This window comes from Thermobia domestica, chromosome 9, assembly GCF_964235325.1.
Source record: "Thermobia domestica chromosome 9, izTheDome1.hap1.1, whole genome shotgun sequence".
Taxonomy (NCBI): Eukaryota; Metazoa; Arthropoda; class Insecta; order Zygentoma; family Lepismatidae; genus Thermobia; species Thermobia domestica.
Window position 1 is genome coordinate 157,601,951 of NC_137462.1, and position 26,921 is coordinate 157,628,871.

General features: G+C 34.7%; 1 protein-coding gene across 1 annotated transcript in view; it reads right to left on the reverse strand.

Moving 5' to 3' along the window:
* Positions 1 to 21,817, reverse strand: part of LOC145694183 (zonadhesin-like) — a 115,518-nt gene extending 93,701 nt beyond the window's left edge. The window contains exon 1 of the mRNA XM_081770297.1: positions 21,632 to 21,817. Within this exon, the coding sequence (XP_081626423.1) occupies positions 21,632 to 21,785 (154 nt within the window). The 5' untranslated portion in view covers positions 21,786 to 21,817. The remainder of the gene's footprint in view (positions 1 to 21,631) is intronic.
* Between the last annotated feature and the right edge of the window lie 5,104 nt (positions 21,818 to 26,921).

Sequence of the window (26,921 nt, forward strand, 5' to 3'; positions counted from 1 at the left end):
TATGTTGGATATACTCACACCAACAACTGACCTTCGCCTTTTCTTCATTCGCATTCAACTCACAGTGTGAGGGCCAATGGAACGCAGACCTCCAGAAAAAGCAACAGAACTTGGTTACCTTTATAGCTTGTTTGAATTGTTATGTATTTGTTTTGTTTTTTCTATTACAACACTAATATTACTTTCGGTTAAAATCTGAAGGAATTTCACAATAGGTCACAATACCTGTATATAACAAAGGTGCATCTTCTACAACTATGTATTTCTTACGAGGAAAATCTTGAGAATTTTGTTTTCAGTATAACAGAATATTTTATTTTCGAAATAAATGAGCTTCAACAGAAGAACCGATTTCAGAATTTAAGTTTTAAAAATATCATAAATATTTAACATAAATAAAACGTAAACATTGCATATGTATCGGTTTGTGTTCGATTAAACGATAAAATGGCTTTGAATACTTCTCAGTTTTTAACTTTTGGATACGCTTCGTAATTGGTTTCAAGCTCGTACGTGTACACAAATTTCAGTAAAAGTTATAAAAGGGGAAAAGATGACAAATAGTTTAAACTTTTTAAAATACATACTTTAACCTAAGATTTGTTCCAATTCCTAACATAAAGTACTTCGACTTGGTGGAAGGGGGCGCCAGAAAAAACTTCTTTGCCCCGGGCGCAATATTCCCTAGATCCGGCCCTGCTAATGAGGACCAACATCGATTGGTCAATCATCATATATCAAACATCAATTGGTATTAGGAAGGGCATTATGAATTTCATGAATATTTAATGAACAAAATGGCCAAGTAATTAAGTGTAGGCTATTGGTGAAAGAGTTCATACTTAAAAGAAAAATTAAATTAAGTATTTGCCTGTATCTTTAGAAACCTATGATTTTTCTTTTTTCCCAACAGTGGAGAAATATAACAACCCTACGTACATTTCTAATCTAAAACTAATAATAATAATAATAATAATAATAATAATAATAATAATAATAATAATAATAATAATAATAATAATAATAATAATAATAATAATAATAATAATAATATGCATGAGAATTGACTTTTAGTTGAGATTTTTTGGTACCATCTTTATGCAATAGTGATACTGTGGAAGATACAGCGACGTAAGGCTTCGAGCCATGAACTGGACTTGAATCCCGGGAAGTTGAAGGCTGCAAAACCATGATGCAAGACCATTCCTTACAGTATCAGTCATTCCTTATCATTTTGTCTCACCTCTAAAAGAGATGGAATATAGGGCCATCGTCCTGGCCCCGGCTTACTTTAGATATCGTTTCAATCTTTATACACATTGTCCGTAAAATAAGTCAATAGTATTTACACACAGAGTTTGACATCACAACAGGCAAAGTGGTAGGAAGACAGATGTAGAAAACAAGGAAGAAAATAAATAAAATAAAAATTTTACATTGTAATGTTTCAACAGAGAAACTATTAAACTATGTAAGAGTAGGAAGACTGTTAACCATCAGTTCATCCATTAATTAAGTCTACATGTAAAATGTATGTGAATTACATGTTAAAAGCATGTAAATTAGTGAAATAAATCGGTAGGTTTCTGACAATAATATAATTTTATTCGCCCTCAGTAAGCCTTTAGTTAGGGGGATTTTGTTCGTAAAATATTAACTGGGAGAATTTCCACCACGATATTGAACTCTGTTTACACATTTACACACATTAATGTAAGCTTACAAAATACATGTAAACTCATGTGGATGCAAATTTTGACTGTGTTGTAACTAACGTTTTATAAAAAGAAAAAATTGTCTCTTTTCTTTATATACACGAAACTCTTGAAAATTTAAATACGAGAAAATATTAAAGAAAAACAAATTTTCAGTACTTTTCTGCAAAATTGTCTTAAAGGAATGCAATTAAAAGAAGATTTGAATAAATAAATAAATAAATAAATAAATAAATAAATAAATAAATATGAACAAACTTTCTTGCAGTGTCAACAACCTAAAAGTATCCTGCTGTAGAACTGCAGGTTATTTTACTAACCAACGGAGAGACTCTAACTCAAACAAGGCAACGATAACGTAGGCTGAGAGCTACACATTTTTCTTTTTTCTATTTAAACTATTACACACGAAAAATTAAATGAATAAATAAATATGAACAAACTTTCTTGCATTCCAACTTTACTACTCAACGCTGAGACTCTAATTCGTGGAGGTCACAGTGGCTCAGTGGTAAAGACTTTTACCCCTGGTGCATGGGGTCCTTGGTCCGATCCCCGCTAGTGCCAAGTGAGCTTTATGGTGGACAAATACCTTGTGCGTGGATTTGCTAGGGGTTGTCCCGTTTCCTCCCGCTTTCTTCATCCCACCCTTTCGTTCATTTCTCATCACCGTCTCCTTTAGTCCACATGGCATAACGGTGGGACGTAAAACTTAAAGATTTTTTTCAGACTCTAACGAACAAGGCAAAGATAACGTAGGTTCAAATCTGCACATTCTTCGTCTTTTTTCTGTATTTAAGTTATTACACATATTAATGTAGTATCCCTACGTTTGCATGTATGTACTTTATTTGTCTTTTATTCTTTTGTTGTGCAAGTCATAAAGTGAACAATGAAAATGATCTATTGCAATACGCGAACAGCAAACATTGCTCAAGACCCCTATATAAGTATTAAGGTGAAACGGATGGAAACGCAGAAATATGAAAACAAAACTGTTAAAACTGCAAATGCCAAAGTAAAGATTACTAGTACAAAAGTAAATAAATTAAAAGAATGTGAAAGAATTTAGTTCGCTTCATTATTGCACATAAACTTCGTATAGCAGATACAAAACAAATATATGAACATTTAACAACATTCTATTGCGTTATTGGCTATCTCCACCAATTCAAAGATACATGCAATGGAAATAATAGTATACTAAGACTTATGCTCAAAAGTAGGAATTCTAGTCTGAGCAACTGAGGTCTTTTATTTTGAAAATATTACTTTGTGGCTACTTTTGTAGTGTTTATACTGGGATCTTCAACGCCGAAGATATTATTTCCTGTTACGATAAAACAAATAGCAGACACAATTCAAATGAAAGGACTTACAAAATGTAAATCAAGTTTAAGCTCCATAAAAAATATAGAAGAAAGAAAAAAAGTTCAAATAAAATAATAGAGATCATGGGAGAACTAACAGAAAAAAAACTATACAATGAGTATAGCAAAAGCCTAAATAAAAAAAGTAACCATCATCATATTAAAAGATACATTGAAACTCAAAAAAAAAAAAAAAGCATCTGAGAGCGTTAACTACGTACTTCAATCTCACAAAAATGTGAAGTTGAAGATTATTGTAAACAAAGTTCATTCCTAAATTATAAAACTGTAAAAGAAATTTTCCTTAGTGCACTGTACAATTTACGTAACCTTCTTTTTCTTATTTTGATTTTCCAGGCGTTTAAGGAACGAATAAATATTCTAGAACTACAATTAAAATTTATTCACCATTGAAATGCTACTGTGAATGCAAACATGCGAAGATACAAAAGCATGTAAGTATTTCAGTTGTAATTTAAATAATTATAAATTTCCAATAAGTATAGAGAACATCAATTGTCATGGCACACAGGGTACGTTCAAGACGGATACATACTCACAGGGTAAGTTCAGTCGCCGGCAAGCTTGCAAATCTTTGAAGGTTGTGGTTATATATATATATATATATATATATATATATATATATATATATATATATATATATATATATATATATATATATATATATATATATATATATATATATATACGGGCAAGGTGCGAATTACCGGGGGGGATGAGGGGGATTTTCCCCCTCAATCGCATTTTGTTCCCCCCCAAAGAAGTCATGTGAAGTATCCCCACCGGGGATGCTCGCTTTCCCCGCCAAACTATGCTCAGTATAACTCCAAATTTCTTCGGAATGATCGATGTAAACTATTCAGTTTTGGTCATTTCTACTTACCATCTAATTACCCACTATTTTCAAGTTGTTTAGTTGAACTATATTATTATGACTACGGTTGTTACTTGCAAGTGTACCTTCGTACCCTTTAGTTCGTCATCGTTCGTGAATTTGAATGTACTAATTGCGTATAACAAAGCCACATATGGATTTATAAATGTTCTTAGCGGTTAGCCAAGAAGAAGTAAACAAATAGCTTCTTCCACCATACTTGGCGAAGTTCGGACATGTCATATTCATCCTCTACATTTGTATCGATTATCATCTTATTTTAATTTTTGTTATAACATATTTCATTTTCCAGTGTACTCTTTATTAGCACATGGTCTTCATTCCCTAGTAGTTTGTGTGTATGCAACTCAAAAGTTGCATTTAATTTGTGATAATTAGCATAGTAATCACTGCCTTTTACAGTTTACGGAAATGAACTTTTGAAACTGTACTCAAAGTCTGAGATACAGGCATTCTCTTGTAAGTATATGTTAACGTACACGCTGTGGATACGCTCCTAGTCAGTAGACATATTAGTGAAGGTGATTTTTAGGTGAATAAGCGCATAATTGAAGATTTGTTTCAGCATTTGTTAATACGACTGATTCTCTGTGTCATTGCCCTTGTCTGTATAAGCATTTCAACTCAAGCGTTTTTTTTTTAAGTTAACCCTTCATTTTTCCATCTTTCTTTTCGCTGTACAGTATGCTGCTGTACATTATGTACACGCTAATAATGTCTGAAAAGCTTTATTTGAATAACATAGCCCATAGTGAAACTCATCTTCAACTTAGCAGTAAAGTAATTGTAAGTGTTGACTTCCTTAGCCCCATCACGGAATCGATATTTGGAAGAAAAAAAGTCGTGAAGAGCGCAGCTTTAGTCTGGAGTAGGAGCACAAGCTCGAAATTTGAATTGAGATATTTTAAATATTTGGCCTTCGATTTGACCTTGATGTCAGAAATCGGGACCAGCAACAATCCATTTCTTGTTTGATAGGCTAATATCTAGATTATCTTTCTTTCTTTTTTTTTTTTTTTAAAGTATGCCCGGTTTAACTGATAATTTTAGTGTTCATAAGACTTTTTTTTTTTTTTTTTTTTTTTTTTGCTACCTGTATGTAATAACGCAAAGTGGAAGATTTCAATATGAGTGGAAAAATTAACATATGCTTGTGATCAGCTATCGCTCGAGCCGAATTACTAATTAAATAAACCTTAAAGAGCTACGGGGACAAGAGTGAGTACAACATTTAAACACTTCCAGTAAGGTTTGGTGGGGTGTGTATATGTCAGACAATATATAGTTATTGTCAGTTCTTGTCGGTAGATTTATTAAATTAATAAATCTCTTTATTTATTACAAATGTCACACACACACACACATTTATATATATACATATATATATAGGCTCATTTTATAATTTGAACCTTCAGACTTTATGTCCTGTTGGCCTAATTTTATCCCCCCCAATATAGATTATCTAATTCGCACACTGTATACGGGTGGGGAAAAAAGTGGCATGGACGAGTGGATACGATTGGATGTGAATGTATGCATGGAACCACTCCACGTGACGCGCACACCACATGTAAACACACCATTGGTTCAGATCTTAGTGTGGGCTGTGTCAGTGTCACTTGAGCAGTGCACAGGTGAAAGTGGTACTCACAGTGCAGCAGAGGGTATTCGTTGTGGAAAGACATGAAAACAAATTCGTAGAAAGAGTGTGGTCAGTTGTTTACTCATGAATTTCATGATGTCAAAGTGCCAGCAAAGAGTGCAATGCAACGATTATTAAAAATTGCGTCAGACAGAATCTGTTTTGAACAGGACAAAATGAAATGAAATGAAATCTTTAAGATTAACGTCCCACGATTATGCCGGTTAGGCTAAAGGAGACGGTGATTATGAGAGATGAGTGAAATGGTGGAATGAAGAAAGTGGGAGAACCCCGAGAAAACTTACGAGGACGGTGTTTGTCCACCACAAAGTTCACTTGGCGGGGGCTGGGATCGAACCCGATACCCCAAGCACCAGAGGTGAACGCTCTACCTCTGAGCCACCGCGCCCCCTTGAACAGGACAATAAAACATTCCGAAAATGTGTCCGAACACCTGAAATTGTTGTCATTTTCATTCATGTGGTCATTGAAGAGTTGAATGGTGGTCATTTTCAACATCTGCTATAAGCAGGTTAGTGAATTATTTCCTTTCCTTTGCTGTGTTTCTTTGTATCCTAGCACTCTGTTCTCCGGGCCACTTTTATTTGTGACATCCTATATATATCCTATATATATTTGTCACATCCTATATATAATGTTTGCACCTATTGAAACCTGCAAATATTTAGCATTTAACAAGATAAGAAAGAAAATGAAAGGAACAAAATAAAAGAAAAGTATTAAAAAGAACATCAATTATACTTGTAGCATAAGCAGTATTTTCCAAGGAGAAATGATTTCATTTTCTTTGTTAATGACAATAAAAAAATATCCTCATATAAGGTTTCAATCTGTAGGTTAAAACATTCCGAGACAAATATTTGACAATAGGCCTCTAAATCCTCATTTATTTATGGATGACGCAAGAATTTAGGGGTATACACCCACCCAACACAAGTACATACTGATCATGTGTAAAGAATGTTCCTCGAGGTACATTGGAATGTACATGATAGGTACGTGAATAGAGCAATCATGTGAAATACACATGTAAGGAATAAGGTTACTTCCGCCCAAAAGTACGTGCATGACACATACCGAGGAATGTATCTATTATGTGTATATCACGTACCGTGTATGTACTTGACACATTTACTTGGCATTGGCATGTGCCAGGAATGTACTAGGCATGTCAGTAATGTTCCTTAGGGCAGTGCTATGCAACTGGGGGTGCGAGTACTTAAATACTAAAACCTTAACGCTTCATTTTTACGTTCGAATTTAGAAGCTTGTACTTTTAAAAAAAGCCAAGCAACTAACTCTGAAAATATATGCCCTCCTCCGGCATCTGCGTGGCAATTTAACTATCTATTAATATACTACAGTAACAATTACGAGCGACCGAGCTCTAACCTATAATCTTAGCATTCAAACTTTTGATTTACGGTTATTTGTGATTTCACGTGTATAACAAAGACAAATATTTTTAAAAGAGTGTAGTTTAAATAAATTACTGAAATAAATATTTTTCACAAAGTTTATCCTTTTAAATTATTGTTCAAAGGCCTTTGCCTTTAGTAAGCCTTCTCCGAAATACATGCAAATGAATTGTGCTGCCATCTTTGGAGCTCTTTTAAAATACACATATATGTTTCTCGACAATGAGATCTCAGAAACTACAGGCTCTAGAAAGATGACGTTTTCACTGATCGATTGCAAATTTCATGTAGATTGTCCAGTTCTAATTGAATATTTAAAAAACATGGGCACTATTTCTTTAGTACATTTTTACGGGTACATTGGAAGTGTTGAACTTTCAAAAAAATAAAATAAAACATCACATCCTAATCATTACACATTCCAACACCACACTGTTGTATATAGCGGTTGTATATGTCTCCGGCATTTGTTTCGTAGCCAAATAATAATGGAAAAGGAAGGATAACCATTTCTCCAGTCTAAGATGAACTTTTTTGGGGAGTGTTTTTCCCAATAAGCACCATATATAACTGACAATATATTAATTTTGTATGTATATTACAATGTGGCTAAACTCAGAAAGTGGCTATAGAAGTGAAAAGCATATGGCTAAAAAGCCACTATTGGCTCTTTGGAAATTATGTGACTAACGACGTTCTCAAAATGGCCAGATCTCGTCACAAAGTGGCTAAATTGGCAACCCTAGTCGCAATACGAAGCAACTTACGCACAACCATGCCATGGTACATGGGGTATGTGCCATTCACATTCCTCACATTCCAGTGAAGCATGTAAAAGTACCTTGCAAGTGTCAGAAATTCCTCGAAAGGCACGTACCTAGCGACACGTGCTATGCATATGAAATGTACATGTTTCAAGTACCAGGTACGTAAACGGTACATATGGAACTTAAATGGCACGTTCCTAGAATGTACCTGGTTGGGTGGGCAGTACCTGTTATTAGAAATATTTCAAAAGCAATGATAAAGCTAATTTCAAAACATTATATACTTAGTTTTATTGCTATTTTGATATATATGTAAGTTCTTGGTCTGTGGAACTGGATGCGGCATACTTTTAAGAAAAAATAAATTTCACTTAAGCATCTTTATCATAATCATGAACATATACACAAACAAATACTTTTATACTTCTAGGTATATCATATTCCAGTAAGAAAAACAATGTTCAGGGTCCATGTTATTGGAATAGAAAAAAATAACAAAATTTTGGTCGTGCTTGAAATATCAAATCATTTAAATTATTTTCTAAGGATTCTGTTTTCTGAATGTTCTGTTTTCAAAGGATTTTCGGCTTAAAGACGAACAGAGACTTCATGAGTTTATAAACAAAACATGACATAAATACATATTATTTTTCTTACAACCACTGCTGCTAGGAAGATCAGTCGCTATCAGTTTAGCAGAATTTTTAAATCGGTATTTCCCTGAGACTTGCGATAGTACAAATTTGCTATTTTTTTAAATGTACTTTCATAATCTAGATGAAAAATTGAATTCCGAGATTTTAACCGTTCCGTTGACCAAAAATTTCCTCCGAGGCAAGACAGAATTCTTGGTTAAGACCACCCAAACGGAGACTGTTAGGAACCCTATCTACGTATGATGATAAATTAAAAGAGCTTCCAATTGTAGTGAGTTTCTGTGAGTATTAAAACCTCGTTATTATTCAATGTGAGCGTATCATGAAACGAAATTCCTGCATCGATATTTGCAGGCACGAATATAAGGTACGAAAATGGTTAGGATATTAATAACCATAATAACTTGCATATAGATGCTATCTCAAGAGTTTTGGTAAGATTCTTCGTCTCCCTATACATTTGGTTTTTTTTATTATTTTATAAACTGAAACGAATGTTCGCACGTGGAAAATAAGGCTGGTGCCAGATATTTGAAACTGAAGAAATACATGAATTAAACAAATAAGGCAGAATAGCATATTTTCCATTGCCCTTGTTGATAAGTAAAATAAATAAATAAGAAAGAGCAACGTCATTGGCGTTATACCTGTGAATTCTTGGGCCAGCTGACATGTCCCTTTTCAAATAAACGTGGCCTTAAATGTCATTGGCCTGTCAGAAATCAGCTTATTGATCCCGATAAATTTGAATTAGCCACTAATATCGGTAATTTTGGGCATGCTATTTTTCACCTTTTAAAAATGATGGGGGTTAAACTTAGACTTGTGTCAAGACTGTCACTATTCATCTCAATGACACCTAAAAGTTTAGATTTGACATTAGTTTTCACCAACCCACATATATATCCTCTCTTAATTTTTAGAATTCATAACAAATATGTAATGTTGATTGTATAAATGCCATTCGCTGTTAGACACAACCAGAATCATGCATAGCATTTGACTTCACTACAATTCTCCCGAGCGAAAAACCGGAAATTAATGGCTTCGTACGCAACTAGATCCCGGAAAATTCTATCTGTGTACAAAATTTGGTGGCTCTAGGTCATTTTTTCTATGCGAATTTCTGATGACACACACACACAATATTATTATTATTATTATTATTATTATTATTATTATTATTATTATTATTATTATTATTATTATTATTATTATTATTATTATTATTTAAGAGATGCCAAAATCTGCCCGTGTCTCGTGTAGAAATCAAAAGTTAATTGAAAATATTTAAACGATATATTAGAACTCCCTGCTATCCTGAGAACATGTGTTTCATTTTGTGATGATTGAAACCAATTTAATCCAACTGCTGGCAATGTTCGAATATTCATTTTAAACGATTGAATTGTTTCCACACTTTCGCCATTTATATTTCTGGCTGCATTTTCGCGGATCCCAAGATATTCCGCGGAGTTTCAGATATTCTCTGATCTCATTGGCCGATACAGATAGAACATCAAGAGTCATGACATACATATAGCGGAAAGTAAAGGCGGACTGCTGTCGGCCCTCGTAGTGTGCTAGCGCAGTATGCGAGTAGGCCTACCGGTAACGAAAATTGTTTTTGGCGTGAGTTCAAACCCTGCCCAATGTGAGGTGCAGGTAGCTATAGAGATAATGTATGCATACCAAAGAAACACCACCACAATAAAGGCAAATAATATACGTTGGAGTGGCTAGGGATATTCAAATTATAATGTAAATTACTGAAACTTGCAAATTAAATACTTTTGCATAAGTAATCCCTGCTTGGAGCGATAATGGTGATCTCCGTCTGAAGCCGCCACTGCCACATTTGATAGTCGGCAGAGCAAATAAAAACAAAATCTAGTAAAACAAACAAAAATCTCAGGGTTTTCTGACAACAGTTATGGTCTTGCAGCTACTTATAAAGAGTTTTAGATGCAATAAGGTTAAAACAAAAAAAATTTCAAACAAACAGGTAGCAAACTGTTAATCACTCTTTATACTCATAACTGTGTCGTTATGTTCTTTGGGCGTACTTCTCCCTGGGACCCATTCAGGAAGATGGTCAGATGTACTAGAGACAAGGAGAAATGTTTCCTTGACTCTCACTCCTGAAATAAAACATAGGGATTAGCATTCGGGTACTCACCAAGCAGGAAAAAGACACCCTTGCTATACTTTTTGAAGATGGAGATTTATTCCGTCTCATAGAACCATAGATGATAGCAGAACACACTCAACACTTTCATATTTACAATGAAATTTATACGACTTTTCTTATTATGGTGCACCACTCTCACTACTTAGAATATACACACAATTTCACACTTTAAAGATATTGGATATGAATATATATATTAACACTAGAGGTCTGTCTGACCTCTTAATAAACCTGCCAAGCAGATACTCAAACAAAATTCACTCCTCATGACAATAAGTTCAGCGTCTCTGACCGTCCTTTTCAGAGAGGAGGATAAAAGAAAAAAATATATATATAACAAAATTTAAATGGTAAATTTCATAATTATATCTATATATCCGATGCAGTGTCCTGGTGACTCGATTTTCCGTAATGTCCACTTACTTGTAGTCTAATAAAAATATAGGGCTAACACAATGTCCGTGATGGATTCACACCAAAAAGTAGTTTCCCACGTTACCATTCCACTGAACAGGAAATGTTCTTGAAGGGCAGACCAACTGGATGGTCGCTATGATGAAATAACTGACCCAAGGTATGTCAGTATAGTAGCAATACTAAAATGTCTTGCTAGTATCCTTGTCGTAAAAGTGTTCAAGGATGGCACTGCCGTATAGTTTGACAGGCCTGGTGTTTTCAACTAGAGATGGGAACAACGATTTTCCATTCCGTAACAGGAATAATAATTAGTGCGATGGCACAGTTGATAAAGCTTATCCACAGAATAGCTACTGCTTGGAACTGCTAACCAAGTCATAGCCAACTAGCTATGGTTTCAGAAAATCTTGTCAAAGATTGATGATTAGTAAAAAAAAACGAACATGACGTGGTTAACATGTTTCTGGGAATTCACGGTTCTGCAGCACTGAAGGTATTCACTATAAAATTAATAGTTATGAGCACTGTCCACAATCGATGCCCGATACATGACTATTCATGTATGTATTACACAGGACTCCATGGGAAGAAAACGGTCTTCGCACTGTCCCGGGTTGATATCTCTCAATTCTCGAGAAGTTGAAAACTTCACACACGCTAGTTCGAAGTAAACTCTTCAGAGTCTAAGAAACAACTAGTCCCAACTAAGAACATGAACGGGTTATTAAACTGCACAATTCCAGGAAACTAGCCGACTCGCTCTTCTCAGAATTCTATGACAAAAGGTTTGATGCCTCCGGCAAATATCGTGGGTGGTCTTTACATCCAGCCACACCGAAAACTAGCTTGTGCCTGCAAAACTAACAGACACCTCTTGGTAGGTGCTGCCATCACTTTTGAGAGCGGCCGGTTCAAAAGCTTCTGCTCAAAACAGAAGTCCATCACAATAGCACTGTAAACATTGGCTATTTTCACTGAAATCAACACTTTGAAAGATAGATACACATGATTAAATATACATAAATAAAGTAAATTATATACAGAATACAATGGTAATAATGTATACAGCTGTCATCTCTCTGGGTATTTGTAGGAAGTCTCTTTTCCTTTGGCTTCCCTCAAAACTGTCTGCTACCAACCCCAGTAGCAATTTTCCAAGAGAGAGAGAGAAGAAACATCTTAGGTTATGATTAATTTTGAAAATATACAAGATCTAAATGTCTTGAACGATGGGAAACACGTTGACAAATATAGTCATGAATTTTAAACGGTCTTTCCAAGAACTAGTGAGCGTAATACGTTAATATTAATATTTTACACATAAAATAAGTCAAAATAAAATACATGTTTTCAAAAGTGCAGTGCATCATGGGAGAAATACTTAGATCCGCTTGCTTTCGGGTAACGAACTTTGGGTGAAGCCAAGCCCAGAGCTTGAGAGGCGTGAGATTCTTTTAAAAGGTGTGAAAACACCACCTTTAGAAATTCAAAATCTATCATGTTGACGCTAAAAGTTTTACGACTTTTGAAACAAAGCCTGGAGAGCGTCTGTAAGCAATGTATCCATCTCGTCATTGCTATACAAGAGGAAGTTAACAGTATACTTCCTATACTGAATGAGTCATCCATCCTTGGTCATTCAGGGATTTCTTCACTTGTTAGTTGTCATAGACCTCACATGCAGTTTCAGTGCAGACTAACGTCGCCAAGAAAGAAAATCTCTGTTCACGCTATCTCTGTAGCCCCAAAGTTCAAACTTCTATACAAGAATCCAATGCATATGATATGATTTCTTCTTTAATTAATCATATGTAGAATAATAAGCTGACTATATAACTCCATGAACACATGTAATATATACAATATAAAGTCCCATTAAGGAGATGCACGCAAACAATTAAATGATTCATAGCCTATACAGGAATAAAATACATACATGAAATACAATATACATCAATGTTGTATTAATACTCTCGTATTACGCTCGGTGTTTACCCAATAATATTCATAATAATACGATAATCATTAACATGAACGCTAATTAATAAGCAATAAATTTGACCATAAATTACCATACATTTAAATATCGATATGCAAATGTGCACTTATCTGCATTTTAATATGCAGATGAAGGTGAAGGCACTCGGCCGGCTACACCAAGGAGTTTTTATTATTTTTTTAAACTTTCATAACACTTTTTTCCATTAAAATAAGATTGAAAATAGTCTAATACTCAAAAAGTGATTTACCTATTAATTTTTTAAACATTTTCATAACACTATTTTCATTAAAATAAACTTGAGTTTTACTATACGGATCCATAGTAGTAGTAGTAGTAATAGTAGTAATAGTAAAAGTAATAGTAATAGTAGTTAAAGAAGTAACAGTAGAAGTAGTAGTAGCAGTAGTAGAATAGTAGTAATATGTAGTAGTAGTAGTAATAGTAGCAGTCATAGTAGTAGAGTAGTAGTGGTTGTTGTATTACTAGTACTACTACTACTAGTAGTAGTAGTAGGAACGGGTTAGAATCCGTTGGTTGGTTACGTTCTGTTCTATTGCTCAAATTTTTCTGTACATTTTGCACGACCAACTTCAAACAGCTGGCTAGGGTAGCGCGAAAACTAATACAGGGTAGCGCGTGAATACTGAAACTCTTGGGATCGGCGTAAATGCTTCCTGGCTTTCCCCACTAACTTGAGGCTCACATGATACTTTATTTTCGTATGTAATATAATGTCATATCTCAAGTGAACATATGTTTTCATTAGCATGTCGTTTTTGAAAGAATATTATAGAATTAATAAATAACAATTTCCTTCGTCTTATTGAGGTTAAAATATATTTTTAAGGTGAAGTATCTCTCTAATTAAAAGCGAGAAAAATAAACACACTGCTGAACAAGACTGCAGCAGGGTTGGCAAAATCCATGGTTTTTATTGAAAAAACAAAAAAACAGGTTTTTTGGATTAAACCCGTTTTCTTTTTTTGTTTAAACCATGTTTTTTTTGTTTAAATAATTTGCTGTATGTATTTACATCACATATGGACAGAAATAAGCTTGTTTCGCCTTGGTGTTAGTATGCAACAACCGGGTTATGCAGGAAGGGTCACATATGCTTAAAGCGGAATCCAAACCGCTTCTCGGCTTACATCCAAGAGAAATTGTCCTCCATTTGAACTCGAAACCGGGACTAATTGGCCACAAATGCGATACGTCTGCCGACTCACTCACGAAGGACTCCTGATAAAAAATACGTTGTTTGATCTTTACATATTTGTTAATATAATCGTCAAGAGTCATTAGGACAGAAGGACAAAAAGATAAACAATTGCACAAGTGGAACCATTATACAGAATTACAATATGGACAATTTCAAAGTACTACAGAGTACAGAAGAACTAATTTAGTCCAAGTCAGTTCACTACGACTTTTATTAGTCTAAGTTAAAGAAATAGAATAACTTACTTTGCATATCAGTAAGAAAAGTGAATAAAGATACGAATTATTTGAGTCCACTTTGGCTCTGACCCATTTATACATAAATAGTTACCAAAGATTCTTGTTATTTCAATAATTGCCTCCAGTGGGATTTGTATGACCCCTCCCCAAAAAAGTACGGTATTTCGATGTATTTTATCAATAGTAAACATTATTAAAACGAAACAATGTTTAGAATTTTCCTTTTGCTGCATAACAATAATAACAAACTATAAAAAAATCACAAAGGAACATCCATAAAGTTACATAAAAAAGTTGCTTTTGTAATATAATCTCTTTGAGTAAAGAATGGGGAATTTAGGTCTGAATATAGTACGAATAATATATGAGTGTGGAACGTGATAACCCACAAATATGTGTTCATCCAGATTTTACGAATTGTTACACTTTTACGAACATTTTCCGTTTTTTGGTTTAAACCAGTTTTTTTTTTTAAAAAAAACAGCAGGTTTAAACCATGGTTTAAACGACCTTGGTTTAAACCAGCCAACCTGTTCAGCAGTGTCTTTATTTTTCTGATTTTATTCGCAAGACGTTGACTATAATTGTGTGTCTGATTAAAAGCGAATGTAATATTAAATGAACTTTGTAACAGAACACTGTCCTGTACTAAAAATGGAATCTTTAGTACAACAATCAAATGGACAATCATGTTATGATAACATAAGTGTTCACCCACTTTGTTTTTTCAAAAACAAATTAAATGTTTCAGCATCATTCTAAAAACAATTACGTACTTTGATATGTAATAAATTTTAATGAGCCAAAAGGTAATTTATTATATAGTTGCACTTTTTTCGGGTCTGGTAATATTAACACTTTTAAATAAGACGGATCCTTAATTGTTTAATTACAAAATCCATACTAAAAGAGATTATGAGAAACAAAATTAAGAGAAGGCTAGAGAAAAGAAAATACATATTGTATGGAATTCCACAATATCTTAATTTGCACTCCAGCTATTTTAACATTTGCTAAAACAAACTGATTTACACACTCACTTATTGCAATTCTGTTGAATTTCTATAATATACTAAACACTATTGTCATGCACTCCTGTGACATCCCATAACGACATACGAGGCATTTAAGTTTTAACATCTCCATTTCTTCTCAGGACTGGTAACAGAAACGCGCTGTTTACTCTAAAATACGCAAGCACTCTTTGTCAATGCTTGACATAGTTGGCAATACCGTGCCACACACGAAACTCTAGCGGCAGCGGTGAGAGTGATGACTGTTTTTGATACTCACGATACTCATAAAATGACAATGTTTTCATTACAAGAACAGAGTGTAATCATTCGCTTTTCTTTTCATTTGCATGATGTGACACTGCTTGAAATTTATCATCAGTTGAGTGAGACATGTGATGATGGTATCATGAATGTGTCTCATGTGCATTCGTGGTCGCAACAGTTCAAAGAAAGCAGAACGACATGTGACAAAAACTCAAGACAATCTCGGACTCTCACAAACTGATCTGACGACATGATCGAACGAATGGAGAATTTTTTATTTTGAGGATCGCCGAATGAATATGGAACGCATCGCCTCCAAAATTGGCATTTCCGAGGAATATGTGCACACAATTCTGCATAAAGACCTGAAAATGCGAAAAATGCCCTCCAGATGGGTGCCAAGAAACCTGACAGACGACCACAAGGCTGCGCGCCTGGCACATTGTCAGACAATGTTGACGCCTGATAATGGCATGAATGGAACTTTCTTTTCATCGATTGTGACAATGGATGAGACATGGATGACGTATTTCAATCCTGAAATGAAGCACCAGTCTGCTCAGTGGAAGTACACAGATTCATCAGCACCAAAAACATTTCGAGTAAGCACCAGTGCTGAAAAAATGATGGTGGCACAGCAATGGAGTAATTCTTACTCATTGCATTTCAAAATAAACTACGATGACAGGTGTATCCTATGAAGCTGTTTTGAAGAAGAAACTCCTTGAAGCTGTTTTGAAGAAGAAACTCCTTCTAGCATTGCGTGAAAAATTACCAAAAAAGGCTGCAAGTGCGCTCTTTCACCATGACAACATACCAGCGCATCGAGCGAACATTACGCTGCACTTCGTGATAACTTTGAAGTGCTTTCTGATGCTTCCTACTTACGTGACCTGGCTTCTAGCGGTATGTGGCTGTTTCCAACGATAAAAACCACTCACCGTGGTCGCACAGTCACTGGCTGTGCCGCTTTGCATCAGCGACTTTCAGTGGTTAAAACATATTCCTAAAGAAGAATTCGCTGCGGCCAAGGAATCGTGGCGTCGGCATTGTGAAAAATTCTACGGTTGCAGTGAGAGTACGTCGAGAAGTGATACAAGTTTCATAGTTTTCGTATGATTAATTAGTGAGAAAAAATATGAGGTATTATTATAACTTGAGTGCACTTCGTAAATAGTTTTCGCCATGATGTGTTCACGTTGCTTCGTGGTATAGGCGCAGTGTGTTTCTTTGTAGAGGCAGATTATAATATAGCACCTCACGATGTGATATAAAGAGCTCAAGCAATCTGAGACTACATAGACTCGTCGTCACCAGAGTAAAATCTGGAATTAATTGTCATGTAACGAAATCATAGTTAATGAGCTCCTCTGTGGCTAAGTGCCGGTGGCAATAGCCAAGGCGTTCGGCTTCGGATCATGAGGCGCAATCCACTGGAGGTTCGAATCCCTCTGAAGAGCAAGGCCGGAATTTTAACTGTCATAAATCTTCCTGTGTTCGTGTCCCTGTCGCGTTTGGATTACGCAAAAATTGCGCGAACTGCCCCTGGCGAACAGTATCCCGGTTAGGACGAACTTCTTTTTTTTAACTGTTAGCGTACGCGCCTTTGGCGTGGGGGTTCGATTCCCGGCGAGAACTCATGTAGTTCGGATTCCACGTTAATCAGTAGATCCACGTCTCATATAGCCTCGCTGCTGAAAGGGACGTTAAACTCAAAATCAACTCAACTCAAGCTATCATAGTTAAGTTGATATAATCAGGTCTTTGGTGCTGATGACGCTACCAACAAGTCATAACGTATTGCAACTTATAGTGTAGACTGCAAACTTAACTTTTAAGATTGAAATATCAACAACATACCAGAATGATTCGTAAGTATATATACTAAGATGTTACATAATTTAGCTGAAATGTAAAGAAACCTACATATTTCGTAAGTAAATCTACATATTTCGTAAATCTATAAACTAACTGTAACAACAAGATAAAACGACATGACATCAATGGTTAGTTAGCAAGAGAACACAACCTTACCTCGATCGTTGCTGGAATACATAAAGTTCTGAACAGTATTAATTCGAGGCAATACACCTTTATTTCCAAATGTTTTAACCATTCTTCTTTCCAGTATCCTGTGCCTTTCCAATATCTAGTAAGTATCCTGTGCCCTCTTCTTTCCAGATGTTTCTTAGATTAGGTTCTGTTCATCAGGTAAGTGTCTTCTCTGTTTGGATGTAGATTACGTTTAAATAGCTTACATAGATGACTGATATAGAAACAGTTGATCGATGCAAGAGTTTGTGGGAAGGTAACTCTTGGGCCGCCCCGTGTCAGTTTTGCACACGACAATAAAGTCGCTTATAACCCAGACACTACTAGCCCTACACTAATATAAGTACACATTTTTTGAAAGAGCATAAAACCAGGAAAACTTTTAGAGGAAACATTTTTCCGTATTCGATCTTGTAAAGAATCTGTGGCTAAACAACTGACGTCACGCGTAACCAACACTGACGAGGAAGGTCCATAAACCGTGAGAGTTGAATTTTGATGAAAATTTGTGACAAGATTCAGTTCGAGTTGCTAAGTAATGTAGTAATAGTCACTCGATGCGCAAATGCTTCGTTCAGCTGCTACACCGACGCCATCTTGAAATCCTGTAGGCAATGTTCAAGAATACCCTTTTGGCACAAAAATAAAAATGCTTTCGATAGATCTGACTTCAGTATTGTAAACCAAGGTAGAGCTTCTATATGTGGGAGTACTTCCAGTGTATAATCGCCATTTTGAAGGGCGCCATATTGAATCTCAGTCAAATATGATAAATAGCAAGGGGATCATGTGGGGTATCAAATAGCACTGGAATTTACTCCTGAATTCATTTCCGCAACCAGAGTTTACATATCTGTTTTCACGTCGGAGTTAAGAGCTCTCTTACCCACAGGAATATATAAAAACTGTGCCAGTTAGACTTGTGTTATGAAACGCAGTCGTGCGAGCACTTGCAGGATTTTAACTAATGCAGTAGTTAATGCAGTACAGTAGCCACTATACCAGTACAGTACTCCGATCTTGAGACTAGTAAGAGAAATCGTTAATTAAATTAAAATGCCTGTAGTGAAAAATAGAATAGCAGCATGCTACAAGTTATACCTATTTCAAAGTGCGATGGAATAGACTGCTGGTCGATGAAACACATGTCTAATAGTGCTAACGAGCAGAGAATACCAAAGGGATTGTTCGGATATGCAGAAAAATGATATAAACTGGTGCATATTAGTTGAACGACCAAAATGGTTCGGATTCCACTATAATCAGTAGGTTCACGACTCCTTTAGCGTAGTAGGCATAAGTGTGGGACGTTGAACTGTATCAAACAAAAATCTATTTTAGGCAATTTTACATGGTCCATTATAGTGTGTTAAGTTTTCTTCTACAATCTTGAAACCTTACGCAAAGATCATCATTGTTGCAGAATATTGCATTCTTTTCCAATACTCATACTTGACAACCTATAATTTACCATGTATATTACGAAGTTAAGCCAGTTTGTTTAAATACAATTGATTTATTGCTCCCGCATTGAACAATGAAGTGGATTTAAATTATCAGTTCACAGCCAGTTCTTAGAAGAAGATACTCCTGGAAACTTAGAATTCACTTTTCTTGTGTCTGTTCTCCTATTAGTGATAAGAGAATGCATACACACCTGCTAAAAATAGATGGCAATAAATATTACACGATTCAATACCAAGTTGCAACCCATAAAACAAGCCTCTTTCTTGCTTTTTCCTACAATGTTAAATAATTAAATATTTGAATCTTTCCACCTTTAACGATAAAACACTTGCTTATAACAAGGCCAAGACTAGTTTTCATATCAAAACTGTGATAAATAACTAATTGTAGCAGGTGTTCACTTGTTTGGTGTACAAGTTATATGGCAGAATGTTCATAAAGAAAATGCATTCTGTTGTATATCATCAATTTTGTGCGCCAGTCCTAAAGGACATGCTTGCATATGCATGGTAGAAATGTGGGTACGTAACAGGATCAATAGTTGATTCATTTACAAATGTTCTGGAGACTAGTAGAAAATAGTGTGTGTGGTCATGAAGATTGTGACGAAAGTGCATTTGTTAAGTGTTTGCACTGCTCCATGATGCTGTGTGCTAATCACTTCGTTTTGAATCTCCATCATCACAACTGAAGAGCAAAAGTTTAGTAGGTTAATATTTGCTTATGTGTACCAGTTTATATTATTTTTCTAATATTTTTTATATTATTTTCTATTAATTTTCTAATAACTTCAAGACATATTCTTGTATGCTGTTACACCTTATATCACAACATTTAAATGCTATGCATAATCGCAACACACACATACTCATATTATATATAGCGCACTTTGAAATAGGTATAATTTCTTACAGTTCTGCTATTCCATTTTTCATTACAGACATTTTGATTTAATTACGATTTCCCTTACCAGTCTCAATATTTGATTGGTATAGTGGCTATTATACTGTATTAAGTATTGCGTTAGTTAAAATCCTGCAAGTGCTCGTAAGACCGTTTTTCATAAAATAAGTCTAACTTGCACAGTTTTTACATATTTCTGTGGGTAAGAGAGCTCTTAACTCTGACGTGAAAATAGATATGTAAACTTTGGTTGCGGAAATGGATTCAGGAGTAAATTCCAGTGCTATTTGATACCCCACATGATCCCCTTGCTATTTATCATATTTGACTGAGATTCAATATGGCGCCCTTCAAAATGGCGATTATACACTGGAAGTACTCCCACATATAGAAGCTCTACCTTGGTTTACAATACTGAAGTCAGATCTATCGAAAGCATTTTTATTTTTGTGCCAAAAGGGTATTCTTGGACATTGCCTACAGGATTTCAAGATGGCGTCGGTGTAGCAGCTGAACGAAGCATTTGCGCATCGAGTGACTATTACTACATTACTTAGCAACTCGAACTGAATCTTGTCACAAATTTTCATCAAAATTCAACTCTCACGGTTTATGGACCTTCCTCGTGAGTAAAAATGAAAATAACAAGAAAACCATTATATTTAGCTCAGAAATGCTCTAGAATTTAATTTTAGAAGACAATTAAGTGAACAAAATGAAAAAAAAAGTTTGGATGCTCTAGCTCCAATGGTTACGGAGGTATAGTGATTAATAGAAACGGCTAAAATTTCCGCTTTCTCTCCCTCTCCCTCCCCTCCTGTGAGGTGTTTTTTCTGGCATCCGGCAAAAAATGTCGGGTGCCAAATTGTTACATGATTTGCCCTTAAACTCGAAAAGGAAAGCACTTTTGTCAAGTTGATGCCTAGACTAATATGTATTGTATTCTATATTTACGCGTATGGTGCTAGTATCCCTCTTTTATTTTTTACAGTATTTAGTATTAGGAATTTCACTTAATGCCGGACATTCGGCCTCAATGTCTAGCCATAGTATTGATTACTGCTCGTATTGTGTAACTTTTAAATCAATTCCAATTCTAAAACAATTTTACTGACAAGGTCGATATGGCTTTAAAGCTGCGGCTATAATGATACACACTCAAAAGGTAAGAATAGAATAGAACAAATAACAAAATATAGGTCAATAAGGGAATAATAATAATAAAAAAAAACAGCGTTGATAAAGAAGTGTCAACTGGTAAAATAATAAGTGAAAACTAGTAAATAGTAAATAATTGTAATGTCGGGTTTGTAGTGTTGTATTACGGAATTATATTATTTTAGTAATTTACTTTACCTGGTTTCGGTATACATGTCTTCTGGAATAAACTATACATATAACCTTCTTCACACGAATGCTTATTTTCAAGAGAAGAATGATTTTTGTCCGCTATAACACATTTTGTGATACACAAAATTAATATTGAAGTTAAGTATCTTGAAAGCACCATATTCAATGGAGTTCCTACTACTATTTGTAGAAAGAAAAGACTTTGAAATGAAAAGACTCCCAGGAGTAGTCTCTATTGAATTTTAAATGAGTTAGATAACTCTTGTTAAACTGTTGTTTTCTTGAGAGCAATGCAATTTTGAATGAGCATAGACGATATCTAATGGAAGAAAGCAAAATAAAGGAGCTTCAGAAATTGATTCAATGTTCCAGCACATTATTCATAAAATGTTAGCTTGTGTTTGATGTTTTAATTGCATCTTATTTAGTCTTTTATTTTGCTAATTCTTTACAAACAAACGCTGTTTTGGAGTATTTTATAGCCTATAATTACGGTACTATGAACTACAATTCATTGTCCATTCAATTGTAATTGACTAAGTCATACTCATTATTTTTGCACAGTTCATTCTGATGAATAGCCACTTCTCAGTTTTATTCACAGTTTATTTTGTATGCTTAGGTTAAGAGGGAAAATGATACAAAATCACTTCAAGCATTTTCTTTCATTCATAATTTGTTGTGATATCTAATGGCCTGCTGTTATACTTGCGTTAACAATAATTTGATTTTCAATTTTGAATTTACGTTAATTTGCTTGTCTCGTTAATATTTAAGTTGCATGAAACGGACTGCGAAGTATTGGCCAATAGCATAAATGAGAGAACGTGGATCTGAAATATAGCCGTAGCAAATTGGTTTTGTCTTTAGGTTGCACAATAAGATAAAATCATCTAGTGTGCATTATGATTAATAAAAAATGAAATTGAAGATAGTAATGAATAATATATTTTGTGGAAGATACTTCAAGTGGGGAGGGAAGAAACTGCTTCAGGTAGGGGAAACAGATTATAATCGTTCGGAGCAAGGGTTCGAGCTGTATGGTGGGTGGTGGCTGTTCGGGCTGTTTAGTAGCTTCCATCTAAAAAATCTCATTTAATCTTGACTTTGAGCAGCAGAATAAGAACGTGCATTGTCACGTAGAAACAAACACCAAATTACAGTAGGTCATGGAGCTTATTCTGTATAGCATATCGGATTTTTTTCAAGTTTGCGCTATCGAAGGTGCTAGCCTGAATCCTTCTATAAGGGGAAAGATGAATACTTTGTTACATGTAAGAGTGGCAACTGAATGCCCCAGATCTATTACATCTTATGGCGAAGACAATACCTACATAATGCGAAGTACTAAAAAACTATACCGGGCGAGATTCTAACGGAGTAAAATCGCCTCATAGTAGTCAATATCTGCATCAAGGAAGAAAAAGGAAGAAAATGCTCTGTTCGAACGAAGTGGTGGAAACTAGGTGGATCAAGTGCTAAATGCATTCGAAAGGAAATTTCCATATCGTAAAAATCTTAAATGAAAGGAAATAATGTGTATCTGAAAAGGGAGTGGATCAGAGTCTCTAGCACTCAGGGATACAGCAAAAGAGTTGTATGAGAAACAAAAGTTGTATGTCTCATTGATAAGAAAACGTGGTGGTGGAATAAAGAAGTTGAAGTAGCTATAAAGTAGAAAAAAGAATATAAAAAGTGAAGAACTCTCGCGATAAGCAAGGGTTGAAAGATTATGAGGAAGTGAAGAAGAACACCAAGAATGCACTTAGTGTAGCAAACATTCGGGGGCTCATTAAGAGTCATACAACGACCTGAAACTAGAACAGTGAGAAAGGATCTTCCTTTTGCCTCTCTCTTACCTTGAAATGCTTGTATATTTCGAACGTGTGCCGCATTAATGATGAAAATTATGAGGTTCTGACCCATGAGAAGATAAAGAAGTTTTGCAGAGAGTAATTCTAGAAAATTCTCAGTGAAACACGAGAGAAATTAGTAAATATCTACTCAACAGCCAAGGACTAGTTTGGTCTGCGATATAGTAAAGGCAGAAAATGCCATTGAAAATATGAAAAGTGGTAGAGACCCCAAAACCGGATAAAATCCCTATTAAAGCCAGATACGTTTCATTGGTTTTCAAAAACAAAGACGTTGTGCAAGAATGTGGCAACTACTGGAGAACGAAATTTATAGGCCATGCAATAAATGTCTGGGAGGGAGGAATGGATCCAAGATTGAGAGAAGAAACCGAAATAATAGAAAACATATTTTGTTTCATGCCAGAACAGTCGAAAACGGATGCAATATTTGCACTTAGGATGCTAATGAAGATGTAAAGAGATTATCAGAAATTTTTATCTACGTCCATATATTTCTCATAGACGTAGAGAAAACGTATAATAGAATGTCAGGGATTTTATGGTGGGCTTTAAAAAGAACTTGTTCTGAACGCATAGATCTGCATAGTTACATATATGTATGATGGATGTTGAACAGGAGAGAGAAGCGCTGGTGAAATAACAGAAGAGTTTACTATTAAAGTGAGATTTCATACTCGATCTAGTCTCAGCCGATACCTTTTTTTCGTTATGCTGGACAAGCTTATAAAGGATATCTATGAGCTTTCACCATGGAGTATGCTATTTACGGACGAAGTATCTATTCGGCAAAAATGTAGCCGAAAACACAAGAATATGAAGAAAGAAGAGAGATAACGACGAAGAAAGTCAAGTTTTTGAGATCAATACTGCACAAAAAACAGGAAAAGGAGAAGATATAAGCAGCTAAATTAACAGAGGTTGAAAAAAAATGAAGAATTTACACAGGAGTATGGTGTGGCCATAGAATACTAGTACGCCTTAGAACAAAAATATTCATAACCGTATTGGAACCTCCAAATTATATGGAGCAGAATGTTGAACGACGAAGAGGAGAGATGAACAGAAACTGCATGTTGTGGAGCTGAAGATTCTGCGATGAGTGTGCGGATTCACGCGGAAGACAGAATTAAGAATATAAAGTGATCCGATAAAGAGTAAAAGTAACAAAAACTGCAAGAAAGTAGACTGATATGGTTTGCCCATGTATGAAAAGGATATTCGGAATACATAACTCACCGAATGAATGCAATAGAATTGAATGGAAAACGAGATCGTGGTTGACCAAATTAAAAATAAGAAGATCATGTGAAGGACGTTATGATGCAGTGTGGTGTCATAATATATATGACACAAGATAAAAACAGGTGGAATATAGCTACCCGAAAAGCTGGAAGAAATTTAGAAGGAAAAGATGAATACATTTTCATTTTTCTCTACAATCAAGTTTTAAAAAATTGAGAATGTTTTAATTAATAAAGAAAACCATTTCGAAACCAAATGCCATATCTAGAAACAGTACAAACGTGCATGTTCTGTTCTTTCTAGGTGCTACCATTTGAGTTATGTACTGGAAACCTTAAAATCGTCACTGCATCAATTAAAACACAGAGGTGACGGAGAAAAGCACGTAATAATAGTTTGTGAAACGTAGTTTATTAAAATTTAGCGTCCCTTTTTAAGCATGAAGGCTACTTGAGACATAGTCTTGCAGTTTAAATTGAAATCTGAAACACCGTAATACATTTAAGTCCATAGAAAATATAACCCAGGACTACGTAAGCCAAAAGTTCAGCTCTTAGCATTAGACCAACAATTTGGAATAGTTGGTGAAGTAGTTTCACTAGTTTACAAATAAGGTTTCCTTCATTTAACCATCGTGAAATAAAAATTTATCGAATTAAAGTATGCGTATAAAAATCGCACGTGATTTCAGAGGATATAAGCTTCGATACTTGAATTAACCAAACTTTTTATGTAATTGTCTGTACGAAACTGTTTCTAACGATAAGAATTTCCCTACTAGTTTCATTTTTATAGTTCTTGAGGAAAATAGATATGGTAATGACTCATTGATAATTTAGCGGCGAAAGTTCTTGAAACTGAAAAATAATATAACTATGTTATATCTGTAAAAAGTTAAATTGGGATGTACTCTCCAACGAAAACTAGTTATATTTGGAATTAGTGGAAATTTATTGAAGATAATTGAATTGTGTTTTATTATTCCATGCAAACCATTCACTATTGAGTTTCATATTATGATAACAGAACAATTCGGTACTGTGACCAAGGACCAGTTTCTGTTAGACAAAGATAACGTAATCAATTTTAAGAAGTCGTTATTCTTTTGTGTTATTGTCCGTCCCAGTCTATAATACAATTTTCGATGCCAGAGAAACAGAACTCGATGCTTCGAGTAATAACACATAAAGTGTCTGTCATCCTTCCATGTAGGCAAATTATGATAGTTAAAGTAAGACACGGTTTACTAGGAACTTGGGTTAAGAAGATCAATTGGAGTCATCAGATATAAATATAGAAATAAGTTTTTTAAATAGTTTGGCAGGTCAAATACGGTCAGAAAGAATTGATTTTCAAGGCATTCTATTTATAGGCTGTACAAAATGTAAAATCAGTCTTTGTAATTCTGTCTGTCTTTCTATACAGTCATACCATTAATTGTATAGTTGTACGTGCCCCGAAAACAATCCGAAGGCACAACTAAAATTTAGAAATGGAATATAATTGTGGGGACGAGAAATAGTATGTCTTCTTCAAAAAAAAATATATTTATTGGGCATAATTTACAGAAGAAGACAACTTATATTGTGGAAGGCGAACCAATAACATCAACCCTGATCTTAAAATTGATATTTATTATCTTTTTGTTTGTTTTTCTTAATTACCAAGACTGACATGAGTTGTATAGTTATGTACGATAAACAGAACAAACTTTTACATTAGTAGAAAACTGCTCTGTAAATTCGGTTTACATTGTTTCATGCCATTTAACTATTAAAAAAGATTATTTCAACTAAACGAATAGTCATCAGATTTTTGTTTCAGAAGTTATTCGAGAACCAACGGAATAATAACTTAAACAGAATACACTTTTTAAGAAAGCAGAAGTCGATTGTAGCTAGGTGTGTTATTCGTTTTCATTAAATTTATTCATTGCTATACCTTGAGAAAGTACTTATACAATATCTTGCATAACGGTGAATAAACTGTTACTTTATTTCACTCAAACTGTTGATTATTTTATGAAAATTGACGAAGTTACAAGTTAAAGAAAGAATAGCACCCAGTGTTAAAGGTATTTAAATTTCCGAATTAATTTTGAATGTGTTGATCATAGTCTGAGAATTTCGCAACGATATTGCCTTGTTTGATATTATATTCTTGCAAGCATTCTTCAA